General features: G+C 50.3%; 1 protein-coding gene across 4 annotated transcripts in view; it reads left to right on the forward strand.

Moving 5' to 3' along the window:
- The window catches only part of SLC39A14 (solute carrier family 39 member 14), a 56,029-nt gene that overhangs the window by 30,245 nt on the left and 12,680 nt on the right, over positions 1–13,104 (forward strand). For 3 of the 4 annotated variants that reach the window (XM_055427186.2, XM_055427187.2, XM_055427185.2), the window contains exons 2-7: positions 3,785–4,062; positions 6,022–6,208; positions 9,432–9,601; positions 11,532–11,654; positions 12,338–12,526; positions 12,677–12,884. In XM_055427186.2, the coding sequence (XP_055283161.1) occupies positions 3,799–4,062; positions 6,022–6,208; positions 9,432–9,601; positions 11,532–11,654; positions 12,338–12,526; positions 12,677–12,884 (1,141 nt within the window). In that variant the 5' untranslated portion in view covers positions 3,785–3,798. Of the gene's footprint in view, positions 1–3,784; positions 4,063–6,021; positions 6,209–6,965; positions 7,136–9,431; positions 9,602–11,531; positions 11,655–12,337; positions 12,527–12,676; positions 12,885–13,104 lie in introns of those variants that run through there. The other variant, XM_088838024.1, reaches the window with a different exon arrangement.

The raw sequence follows: 13,104 nt of genomic DNA on the forward strand, positions 1-13,104 counted from the left end.
CCCTGACTTTAGTGTCACTCAGACCTGGCTTCAGATCATGAAAATTTGATTTCGGGCTTCACTGGTCTACTTACTGGCCATGGGTCACGCTCCCTAATCCCTAAACTTCATCTGTTGTTGCTGAGTTGCTGAGTCAGTCCAACTCTTTGCAGCCCCATGGACTGTATCCTGCCAGGCTCCTCTGTCCATGGTATTCTTCAGGCAAGAGTACTGGAGTGGGTTGCCATTTCCTTCTCCAGGGAATCTTCCCAACCCAGGGATCAAACTCATGTCTCCTGCATTAGCAGGCAAGTTCTTTACCACTGAGCCACCAGGGAAGCCCTCATTTGTTAGGCAGAGATAAGTGTTCTACCTTCTCTTAAAGGCATTGGTGAATATCAGATGCTTCACCGGGCCGCTAGCAGCTTATCTCATCAGCTCTTTGCCTCCCCTTCCCTAAACCCACGCAACCCTCCCCTACTTTAACAGCACAGCACATGCTTTAGACAAATCCCACTATGGTCCAGCAGAGAACAGACTTCTTTGTACAGCGGGGTTTAGCTGTTTTAGACTAAGATCCACCCTGCTAACTAACCATGATTTAACTTTGGTGCTTGGTAAAGATTTGAGAGTTTTTAGTCCCAAAATAGCATTTTTATAAACTACCCTCTTGGCTGGTGCCTAATCCACTCACTGGTATATATTCACTGGAGTGATGGTTTACGCCCCAGATTCTGTCGTGTGCCTCGTGTGGGAACTAGAGTCTGGAATGTCCCAGCTGTGCTTGCAGTTGGAACTTGTGTCATGTGTGTGTTGCAGTCCTGGTGCAAAGCCAGCCACAGTGCTTCCTTTGGTAGCTTAGTATCTGACTGAGAGGGAATCGAAGTGGGGGAACCCTGCTAATGATTAGTCATATGATCATCATAGCCCTGTTTTATCGAGTGCTCTCTTGCGTCTAGTTGCTTGCCAAAGCTCATGTCATCAAGTTTTCACAATAGTCCGATGATGTGGGTACCAATTTTACAGATGAGAAAACCGAGGTGTGGAGAGAGGCTACGCAACGTGGCCCAGGTCACTTCTGGGAATCAGCGGCATGAGAATTCAAGCCAAGTCGTTTGACCCACTACATCACTGCCCACAGTGATTCTAGAATGTTGACTCGGTTAAATAACTTGCCCAAGATCGCGCAGCTGGTGAATGGCAGAGTTGGACTGCCAATAGGCCTGCTGTTATTACCCACTCCGCTCTGGTGCCTCTGTCCACACTGGGCACTGTGCCAGAGCCCTGGGTGCCCAGGGAGACGTGCAAGTGACTGAAGCACTGGGTTCCTGGGCCCCAGATTAAATAGGAGGCTCACTTCCCCCTCCTGATATTTGTTTATTTCACAAATTAAATTATAACTCTACTGAGGGAAATGATTAACTAAAGAAAAGTCAGTTGTGCTACCAGAAGGTTTCGTTTTTCTCTGTTCTTTCTCGGTTCTTAACTCTGTTTACATAATTGTTCCACTTTATTTAATGTTAAACTCATGATTCTGCTTTTTATCGCTGCATACTGTTGCGTGAAATCGATATAATTCACTTGACCACAACACATCTTTCTGCCAATGGCTTTTTTATTTTGGGATTGCCTCTATTAGTGTAAATTCTAGAACAAGTAGAATTATTAAAGGATGGAGATACATTTATTATCATATAACTTTTCCAGAGTCATTTAGATAGCCACGGAAGTATCTTCTTCTGCTGTTTAACCTCACTAACATTTGATTTTATATATTTTTTAAAAAATGTTTTGCTATCTTCAGTTCAATCGCTCAGTCGTGTCTGACTCTTTGCGACCCCATGAATCAGAGCACGCCAGGCCTCCCTGTCCATCACCAACTCCCGGAGTTCACTCAAACTCATGTCCATTGAGTCGGTGATGCCATCCATCCATCTCATTCTCTGTCGTCCCCGTCTCCTCCTGCCCCCAATCCCTCCCAGCATCAGAGTCTTTTACCAATGAGTCAACTCGTCGCATGAGGTGGCCAAAGTATTGGAGTTTCAGCTTTAGCATCAGTCCTTCCAATGAACACCCAGGACTGATCACCTTTAGGATGGACTGGTTGGATCTCCTTGCAGTCCTAGGGACTCTCAAGAGTCTTCTCCAGCACCACAGTTCAAAAGCATCAATTCTTCGGTGCTCAGCTTTCTTCACAGTCCAACTCTCACATCCATACATGACCACTGGAAAAACCATAGCCTTGACTAGACGGACCTTGGTTGGCAAAGTAATGTCTCTGCTTTTTAATATGCTATCTAGGTTGGTCATAACTTTCCTTCCAAGGAGTAAGCGTCTTTTAATTTCATGGCTGCAATCAGTGATTGCTATCTTAATAAATAGCAAAGTAGCACCCTCCATTGCCTGGAGAATCCCAGGGACAGCAGAGCCTGGTCGGCTGCCGTCCATGGGGTCGCACAGAGTCGGACACGACTGAAGCGACTTAGCAGCAGCAGCAGCAGCAGCACCCTCCATCTTTTAAATTTATATTCTTAACCCAGGGAGACCAAGTTTTTGGGTTTTTTGTTTTTAATTGGCTGTACTGGGTCTTCTTACAGGCTTTCTCTAGTTGGGACTGAGTGGAGACTACTCTGTAGTTGTGGTGCGGTGGCTTCTCTTGTTGCAGAGCATGGGCTCTGGGGCACGCAGGCTTCAGTAGTTGTGACTCCCCAGCTTAGTTGCCTCGAGGCATGTGGAATCTTCCCGGACCGGGGATCAAAAACCCATGTCCCCTGCCTTGGCAGGAGGATTCTTAACCACAGGACCACCAGGGTACTCCAAGACTAGTAGTTTTCATATTGGTTCCCTAATTTAGGTAGTGTAGAAATAACTTGGCATGTTTGATGGTGTATATTTTCCCCGGTCTACTTCCCCCCACCTTTTGTTCTTTTCATTGTTTTTTTTCGATTTTTTCCTTTGAAGAATTTCAAACATATACACAAGTAGAGAGAGTAGTATAATGAATTCCCATCACTTGGTTCCAACAGTTGTCAACTCATGCCTAATCTTGTCTCATCTGTACGCTAATGCAAATATTCCCTCCTTTGTTATTTTGAAGCAAATCCCAAGTAAGATATTTAATCCATGATAATCTCAGTAGCTCTAAAAAGATACAGACTTTAAAAGAAAAACAGAACCACATGACTTCCCTGGTGGTCCACTAGCAGAGTTCACCTGCCAATGCAGGAGACCTGGGTTCCACCCCTGGTAGAGTAGCCCTCTGCTTGCTGCAACTAGAGAAAGTCCACGTGTAGCAAGGAAGACCCAGCACAGCCCAAAAAAAGTTAATTAAAAAAAAACACACACACATAGTTTTTCCTTCCCTTTTTTTTTTAATTGTATATACTTATTTGGCTGTGCTGTGTCCTAGCTGTAGCACCGGAGATCTTCAGTCTTTGTTGTAGCATGCAAACTCTTAGCTGTGGCATGTGAACTCTTAAGTTGTGGAATGTGGAACCTAGTTTCCTGACCAGGGATCGAACTTGGGCCCCTGCACTGGAAACCCGGAGTCTTAGCCACATGGACCACAAGGGAAGTCCCAGTTTTTAAAAATTTAGTCAGACCTGTTGAATTTGTTTTTATTTTCTGTTAGAAAAGAAGGATTGTTCTCAAAAGTTAGGCAGAGACTTAGAGAAGGGGTAAAGGGTCAGCTTTGGTACTGACTGGATCCAGAGTCTGAGGAGAGACCCTCCTGTCTGGAGCGAGCCCTGTGGGTCTGGTATGGAAGGAAAGGGTGGATCTCTCACCTGGCTCTTCGCTCTTGCAGGCTCATCTGTCACCATGAAGCTACTGCGCCCAGCCCTCCCCAGCTACTTCCTGCTGACCCTGCTGAGCATATGGACAGCTGCGTCTGAGGCTCGTGCTGTGTCCACAGGGATGCCCACCATCAGTGCAGCCTCTTTTCTGCAAAACCTCATGCATCGCTACGGGGAGGGTGACAGCCTTACCCTTCAGCAGCTGAAGGCGCTGCTCAACCACCTGGACGTGGGAGTAGGCCGGGGCAACATCTCCCAGCCCGCGCAGGGCCCGAGGAACCTCTCGACGGTAAGGCCCTCAGCTCCTCCCGACACCGACTCTACCCTGTGGAGGTTCACAGTCTAGGTGGGGGCCAGGTGAGCCTTGATGACAGAGCAGAGAGGCCACTTCTTGCCCTGCAGTCTGGGTCAACTGGTCTGAGACTCCAGCTGCACCTCACAACCTTCTCCATGGGTGTGTTGAAGCCCTTAGCCCAGGACAGCCATGCAGTAGGGGCTGCCTGCCGTCCAGACCCTGCCACAGAGCTGTACTAGGAGCTCCTGGAACTGCTGCTAGGCTGGGGCTCCTGGGTCAGCTTGTTTCTAATAGAGTTTTTGCAAAGCCCTTTGCCCATCATCCTAGGTGAGCCTCAAAGTACCCTCAGGTACAGGTGGCAGATCTTCATTATATCCTGTATACAGTGAGATGGGCTTCTGTGGTGACTTAAACAGTAAAGAATCCACCTGCCAATTCAGGAGATGCAGGTTCAATCCCTGGGTTGGGACAATCCCCTGGAGAAGGAAATGGCAACCCACTCCAGTATTCTTGCCTGGAAAAATCCCATGGACAGAGGAGCCTGGCAGGCTACAGTCCATGGGGTTGCAAAGAGTGGAACATGACTAAGTAACTAGGCAACAACAATATACTGGGATACTAAGGGACCCACAGTGAGTTCTGCAGGGACTGGAATTAAAACTCAGGTGTTTTGACTTCTGGCTCTCTCTTCTGTCTTCCATGTCATCTTGGCTAATCAGAGTCTGAGGCCGTGTGTGGCAGCCAAATATAAGTCACCCCGTGATGTCTTTATACATCTCCCCTGTTCCCTGTGCTGATTGTTGTGAGAAAGACAAAAAAAAAAAAAAAGAGTCATCTTCAGGGAGTTTACGATTCAGATGGGGAGCTCAACCAACCAAGGACAGAGTTAGCTGATACTCAGATGAAGTGTTAAGATGCTGTGGGTTGGAGAGTCATTTTCGGATTCAGAAATAACAGGAGCGGGTGAGTGGTCAAGGAAGCTTTGTGGCTGGAGCTTCACCTTGAAGGAGAGCAGAGTTCAGAGAGGCCAAATGGGCAGAAGTGGGGGACCATGTGGCGTAGATTTGCAACCATGGGGGCATGGCACACCTCTGAGTCAGAGGGGAGCCTGCCCCGGGTTGGGGGCTCATGCAGCCTGACCCCGGTGGCCTTCTGGTGCAGCACAAGGATTTTGAGGGTCACCAGCCCCCAGCTTTGTTGGCTCAGGAAACCCTCCTTCATCAGCCCTCCCAGAGGGCTGGCTCATTAGACACAGACCCACGTAAAACCACACTCAGCGAAAGACTGACGTGTGAGTATCTAATTAGAAGTGAAATGGCAGTGTTTCAGGGGAATGGTATGTGAGAACCACTTACCTGATGCCTCCCAGGGAACTGAGAGCCCAAGCCCACTGGGCAGCTCACGCCTCTCCCTGGCAGACCCTGAATCTTCAGGTACCCCTCCACCCTTCCCCAGTCTCTGCCAGCACATTCTGCAGGTTGCAGACATTACTGCACATGGTGCAGAAGACCCGTGTTCCCTGTAGATACCTGTGCTCAGTGGCTCTGGAGAAGCATCTGAAATGTGCATTTTACTATAACAGCTCCCAGAGCGGTTGTGATGTGGAGCCAGATTGGGTGTCTGGGAGAAACTGCATCTTCAGGTATGCACACAGAGGCAGGTTTTCCAGCAGCCGCACCCTGGTCATAATGATTGGAATTCAGTTGTTTCTAGAACTTCTGGGTAGCCATTCATAGATGGGCGTGTGGAAGGCATGTCTGGGTGGCTGATCTCTTAAGATTACTTATCATTGTTTTAAGTTTAGAGACTCCTTTGCTCTCATCCTTGGAAATTAACCTGCAGATTCCATGAAAGTTAGCCAGGTCCGTCTTCTATTCATCTTGGAGGGCTCCTTAGGGGCACGGTGTGGCCTTGGGTCCTGAGAGGCTTTCTGCCCCTTCCTCTTGGTTTCAGTGCTTCAGTTCTGGAGAACTCTTTGCTGCCCACAACCTCAGCCACCAGTCGCAGATCGGGGAGCGTGAGTTCCAGGAGTTCTGTCCCACCATCCTCCAGCAGCTGGACTCCAGGGCCTGCTCCTCCGAGAACCAGGAGAATGAAGAGAACGAGCAGACGGAAGAAGGGAGGCCCAGCTCGGTGGAAGGTGAGCCGGGACGGGGAGGCAGGGCCTGGTGTCCATGCTTGTCAGCCCAGGGACCGCCTGGCTGATCAGACAGGGCAGCTCGCTGAATGATGAACCACTTATCCTCCTTGAAGTAACGTCTAAACTGATATCTCCCATGCTCACGAGACCAGTCCAGCACATCACCAGGCTGGGCAGTGTGGCTGGTGAGCGGTCAGTGTGAGGCTTTTGGACCACTTTTCCCTATTGGTTTTCATTAAACTATCAGGGGGCCAATGCCTTGGTTTTTTGAGTTTAGCATTTAAGGCCTTTCACAGTCTGCCCTCATCGTACTTCATCCACCTACCCTCTTCCTCTGCCTGGACCTCTGCTCCAGCCACAGTGGTTCACATGTGTGCATGTGGCTCCCTTAGGCCTGCATCGAGCTCCTGCAATCCTGTCCTGCTGGTATGAGCTGCCAGCATCTGGTACCTGGCACATGCCACCTGTGTCCTGCCCCATGTCATTATTTAACTCCTGTGGTCTTTAGCTTTTCATGGGTTCACCTGCCCCTCCATCTGAAAGGTAAGCTGCTTTGGATAGCAACTTTGGTGTATGTTTTCAGGCTTCTTCACAGCACCCAGCAAGAGACGCTCAGCAAGCATTTACTGATGGGTGGGCGGAACTCCGTCTGCCCTGGTTGCGGCTGAGTTCAGAATAGGGGGTGCATGCACCCCCAGCAGCAGGAGCACCCCCGCCCGCAGTAACGGCGGCCTCGTCTGTTCTTGTTCCTCCACAGTGTGGGGCTTTGGTTTTCTCAGTGTCTCACTGATTAACCTGGCCTCTCTCCTGGGAGTCCTCGTCCTGCCCTGCACGGAGAGAGCGTTTTTCAGCCGTGTGCTCACTTACTTCATCGCCCTGTCCATTGGAACGCTGCTCTCTAACGCGCTCTTCCAGCTCATCCCAGAGGTGCAGTAGAACGGAAGCGTGCGCGTCCTCTCTTCCCGGGGCATCCCTGCCCCAACCTGTGCTCCAAGGCCCCTGACAGCCGCCCCCCGAAACATTGACATCTTCTTCTAGTCAAGGGACCCGAATGACTTCTGCCTCTGAATCTCCAGGGCCTCCTGTCACTCCTGGGGCACCCAGGTCGGCCTCTGGCCTCTTCAGGGGTTGTCAGATGCAAGGCTGTTAGCACTTACCCCCGTCACCACCACCACCCCATCATCATGCTGGGGATCTGTCAGGGCTTGAAAGGAAAGTGGTCGGTGGCGGCTGCCCCTGCCCTTGGTCCTCCGGACCCCTGCCATTCTCAATAGAGGCCCTGGCAGTACTCAGGTGTGGCCACCAAGAGATGATCTACCTGGAATGAGGTGAAAGGAAAGAGGATACCGACTGAAAAGTGGAACTGGCTTAAAAAGACCCTTTTTTTAAAATCAGGCCCTAATGCACACAGTGTGGGCTTTCCTGGTGGCTCAGGGGTAAAGAATCCACCTGCCAAGGCAGAAGACACGGGTTCAGTTGCTGGGTCGGGAAGATCCTCTGGAGGAGGAAATGGCAACCCACTCTAGTATTCTTGCCTGGGAAATTCCATAGACAGAGGAACCTGGTAGGCCTCAGTCCATGGGGTTGCAAAAGAGTCAGACACTTACAACTAAATAAAAACAATCTGCAGGATACAAGGCCAAACATAGAATCAAGACTATGAAACAAAAACAAGTGAAAGTGACCTGCAGCCCTTTAGACCTTGCATCTTGACTTCTTCCTGATTGGAATGACTTCTGGCGCCCTGACTTGACTGTTTTGAAATATTCGTTAATTTTGTTCTTTAATTGTAACCATTGAGGAGCTTTAAAAAATAAAAAGGCCCAAGGTGACAGTCTGCCCACCTGTCAACTCAGGCAGGTACGTGCAGTGGGGTAGTGGGTGACATGTCCCCCCCCCCCCACTTTGAGAATGTTGGCTTTGCCTTCCATAGGCAGCTGCCCACCTTTCCCAATCAGAAGACTTCATGGGGACTTCCCTGGTGGTCCAGTGGCTAAGACTCCAAGCTCCCAGTACAGGGGCCCTGAGTTCAGTTCCTGGTCATGGAACTAGATCCCATATGCTGTACTAGCAACCAAAAAAAAAATGCTCTATGGGATGCCCGGCCTTGCCTTACCTGTTCTTGCTTCATGATGAGAGAAGAAATTTGGTTTAAGGTGAACCATCTCGATGCTATGTCAGAATTGCACATGAATCTAGCAAGCACTTCTCAGGGCAGGCCTCATCTTGGGCTATTTTTTTTTTCCAGCTCTGGAAATTAAGTGCATTAATTTTTTTTTCAAGATCGGAAATGAAATGCTGTGTTGCCTATTGAATAGGAATGCAATAATGGTGCATACTCCACCCCTGGACTCACAGGGGAGGCCTGGTCCTGGCTCAGTTTTGTCCTGCCCGGAGTGTGTGACCCTGAGAAATGGAAGGGGAAATATTTTTTGGCGGGGTGATCTTGGAACAAACAAAACCTGAGGGAGTTCTCTGGTTGTCTAGTGGTTAGGGCTCTGGTCTTTCACTGCTGTGGCCTGGGTTCAGTCCCCTCTTGGGGACAAGCTATGCGGCCAAAAGAAAAAACAAACACAAAAAACATGGAGGGAAAAAATGGCAAGAAACCCTGGGCTGTTAAGAGAGTGAATTCTTCGGGCACTGGGCCTTACTTGTTTATGGTTTCTGCCCTGCACTTCTGACCTGGTTGCGTCCTGTGCGGTGCAGACAAGGTGCAAGGAGTGTCCACGTGCCTGCAGCGCGGGTCGGATGTGCAAACACGTGCAGCTCAACAGCCTCTTCCCTTGTTTCCTCTCTCGGACAGCCCTTGAGTCCAAAGTCTACCAGGCAGCCTCTGGCCTGGCCTAGGGACACTTCGGTTAAGCCGGCAAGTGCCCCACCAGGCACAGCAGCAGGCAGGTGGGACTCGGCCACCAGGCAACAGGAGCAGGAGAGAGACAGCGTTCCAAGACCACCTCAAGCTCCTCCCCCATTTCTCCTGAACTTGATTGAAGGAAATTTCATCAGACTTGAATCACTAACAAATGTTCTGTTTCTCTCTCCCTCCCTGCTTGTCTCTCTCTGATTCTTCTGTCTCCTTTGTTAATATCTGTCAACCAAACCCCTCCTGACCACTCCCTCCCCCACCACCACCACCTGCCTTCCCTCAATGGTGGCTGCCATGCCCTGGGGCGCTGGCCCTTGTCTCTGTCCCGGGTGGGGCTGGTTCCCCCCTCCATGGCAGTTTGGGGGTACGGTCTCCTCTGCGTGACCGTCATCTCCCTCTGCTCCCTCCTGGGGGCCAGCGTTGTGCCCTTCATGAAGAAGACTTTTTACAAGAGGCTCCTGCTCTACTTCATAGCTCTGGCGATTGGAACCCTCTACTCCAACGCCCTCTTCCAGCTCATCCCTGAGGTATGGCAAGCCAGGGCCCTCTCGGGAGCATGCTGCCTCCTGGGGGACTGCGGGGTGCAGTGGGAGGACCGCCCCTCCATCTCCACGGATGGTGTAGCGAGGAGATCTCTCCTTTTGGAAAGTGAAGACGGGATGCAGACACGAGCAGGGAGAGGCAATTTGAGCAGGGAGTAGGTTTGAGAGCTGGTGCAGATCCCAGCTCCACTTGTGCACAAGGGCAAGTCACCTAACCCCTCTGCTGCAGTTTCCCCATGCAGAGAAGGGGAAAAATAATATTCTGGCCCTCAGGATGAAGTCCTGAGGGTGCTATGAGTTCATGTTCATAAATCACCTGGTGCTCGCTACCTACCAGGTGAAGAGAGAGAGTGTACTTATGTCACATGATGGCCCCCAGTTTGGAGCTTTGGGCACCAAAACCAAAATCAATAGGTCTCAGTGAAAAAAAATCAGTTCTCCTCAGTAGGACGTAAACTTCTAAAGACCCTCTGTCTTTTGCATCAGAAAGTAAGCTGAACCCAGCAATCTGGCCTCACACATGTTGACGGCCCCATTGCCCCTTCACCTGGGCTAACCAGGACACCCTCCATGGCAGAGGAGGAGCACTGTGTCTGTAAGGTTTATCAGGGCCAAGAAGGGGTTTCTGATGCCGTGTGGTCTCTTGTAGACCCGCTGATGCAGGAAGCAAGCATGAGATGCTTCACTGTGGGTGGTCTGACAGGCCCGGACCAGCCGGAGGTGAAGCAGAACGATGATGCTCTGCGCTCCTTGTAGCACTTCGTTTTCCATGCTGTGGTTTTGTGTTTCCTGAGTTGATCCTCAGATCACTTCTGTGATGTGTAAGAAACAAGGACTGTTTGACCTGTTTAACAGATGCAGAACCCAGCCTGCACAAGAGCTCATGTCCTGGTCCTTTTAGTGGAGAATTGTTAGTTGCCTCTGTCTACTCCACTTTTCCTTAAGATGGTTTGACTCTCTTGGAAAGTTGGCCTGAATGAGTCATTTCTATTCTAGAACTTGACCTTTAATATCTCTTAGAAAACTACACAGGAATAGAGACTGCATTTTGTCTCTTCGAAAGAGAAGAGAAAAAAACACTTAGTTTTTAAGCAACCCAGAATTCCTGGTTCTGATGGCCACTTATATCTGGGGCCCATCCATGAGATGGCTGGTGTTTGCTCATGAGGCCCGTTTTCTATGAGAAAACTGAGGAGCAGGTCAGCAGACACTTTCTCAAGTTACCCCCCCACTGCTGCACACAAGTTAGGAGCTTCACTCGGAATGGTATTCTCCTAACTTCTACTCCTGTCTACTTTCCCAAGGATTTTTTTTTCTACCATAATAAGTGAAGTTTCAAGAACCCAAAACAAACTTCCCCAGATTGATATATGCAGTAATACTGTCTGCTCCCTTGGCTTTGTGGTCACTGGAAGGTCTGCGGTCAGAAAGATGCTGCAATTCTTACTGTTCCATCAGGGAAAGGATTTCCCGTTTTAGAAAGTTTAATTACACTATCTCCCTGTGTGTTTACATGCAGGTCATCCAGGGAGACTAGATAACAAAAATAAACACAAGTGTCTCCTCCTTAAATACGAATTTGCCGGCAGAATCTGCCCTTATTACAAAGCACCAGGAGAAAATAAAGACAGGGTTGTCCCCTGTCTGCAGCCTTGCCCGAGACTTCTTCCTGAAAGTAAAATTTGAAAGACGGTCTGATGTCTTTTTTCTGATGTCAGAAAATCAGCTAGAGAGAACACAGCAGGTCTGGTGGCATGACATGAGGAAAACATCAAGGGTTAGATTTTGCTGGAAAAAGGGAGGTAGATGGCAGAGTTGTCCCAGTCTCTCTTCCTTTCTTGGAGTCAAGGAGGTGGTGAAAGAGAGGAGAGGGGGCCAGTGGAGTTCAACTCATTTTGTTTTCCTGGGTCCACAGGCTTTCGGTTTCAACCCCATGGAAGACTATTACGTCTCCAAGTCTGCAGTGGTGTTCGGGGGCTTTTATCTCTTCTTTTTCACAGAGAAGATCTTGAAGATGCTCCTTAAACAGAAAAACGAGGTGAGGCCTAATTGTTGGTAAAGGAAATGCCTCTCGGGAGAGCATCGTCTCAGAGATGCGTCCCGGGCATGCTGTTAACCTCAGTGCTGATCCAGTGAGCTTACGTGGATCCTCCCACCATGGATTCACACCCACGAACTTCCTGAGTAGATAAACCCACCTCACCTCAGAAAGGGGACAAGCAGGGAGCAAGGGCGAACCAGAAACCAGGTCTGGCCAGTGTGCCTCCTCCAAGCAGTAACTTGCCCTCTTTATCTTATTCTAGATTATTTCCTTATCAGATTTTCAGCCCTTGAGGAGAGGTAGGAAGGGCACTGTATAAGAAGTATGCCCGCAAGGAAATGAGACCGGTTTTTGTGGTGTAGTTCCCAGAAGTTGCCTTTGGTGCCTGGCTCCTAGATTTCCCCTGAACAGTTGCTGAATGGGATACAGTCAGCTGTTGCGAGGAGCCTCTCCAAGCACCTATGCTGTGCCCCATGCCAAGCCCACGCCCTACCCCGCCCCTTGCAGCTTTCTCCATTACCTTGCCCTCGGCTTCTGTCTCTCCATTGCCTGCTCATGGTTTCCCGGACAGTTGCCCAGACAGTGGGAGTGAGGTCCTCCCGGTGCTTATGGCACCTGCTGGGTGGATGGTTTTGGTGAGCGTTGCTCTGGCTTGACCCCCCTCTGCACGGTGCCTCCAGCATCATCACGGACACAGCCATTATACCTCTGAGACGCTCCCCTCCCAGAAGGACCAGGAAGAGGGGGTGACAGAGAAGCTGCAGAATGGGGATCTGGATCATATGATTCCTCAGCACTGCAGCGGGGAGCTGGATGGGAAGACCTCCGTGGTGGACGAGAAGGTCATCGTGGGCTCCCTGTCCGTCCAGGTCAGCGGGCTGTGCTCCACTGGGGGACGCAGGTGGGGATTGGGAGGTGGGAGGGGCTTGCATGGTAACAGCCCTGATGACTCGGGCCTGCCCTGAAGGTCTGTCATCAACCCTTTGACCTGGGGGCCTTGGGGTCTGGCTTCCCGGCAGGACCTGCAGGCTTCCCAGAGTGCCTGCCACTGGCTGAAAGGCGTACGCTACTCAGACATCGGCACGCTGGCCTGGATGATCACTCTGAGCGACGGCCTCCACAACTTCATCGACGGCCTGGCTATCGGCGCCTCCTTCACTGTGTCCGTCTTCCAGGGAATCAGCACCTCAGTGGCCATCCTGTGTGAGGAGTTCCCACATGAGCTTGGTAGGTGCCCAGGCACTGCCCCCACCCCAGCCTGGTCCATTGTGCTGCCTCCCCAACAGCCCTTCAGAACACAGATCATGTTCAGTGAACACATTCTTTGCGCTATGTGAGATCAAATCACTGATTCTCAACAGCCAAATCAATCACTGAAAATCGATCATTGGATAAGGACATCCTTGGCGGTCCAGTGATTAAGACTCTGCACTTCCACTGTATGGGG

This window comes from Moschus berezovskii, chromosome 7 (assembly GCF_049115385.1).
Source record: "Moschus berezovskii isolate FMDL1 chromosome 7, NW_MosBer_1.0, whole genome shotgun sequence".
NCBI classification, from domain to species: domain Eukaryota; kingdom Metazoa; phylum Chordata; class Mammalia; order Artiodactyla; family Moschidae; genus Moschus; species Moschus berezovskii.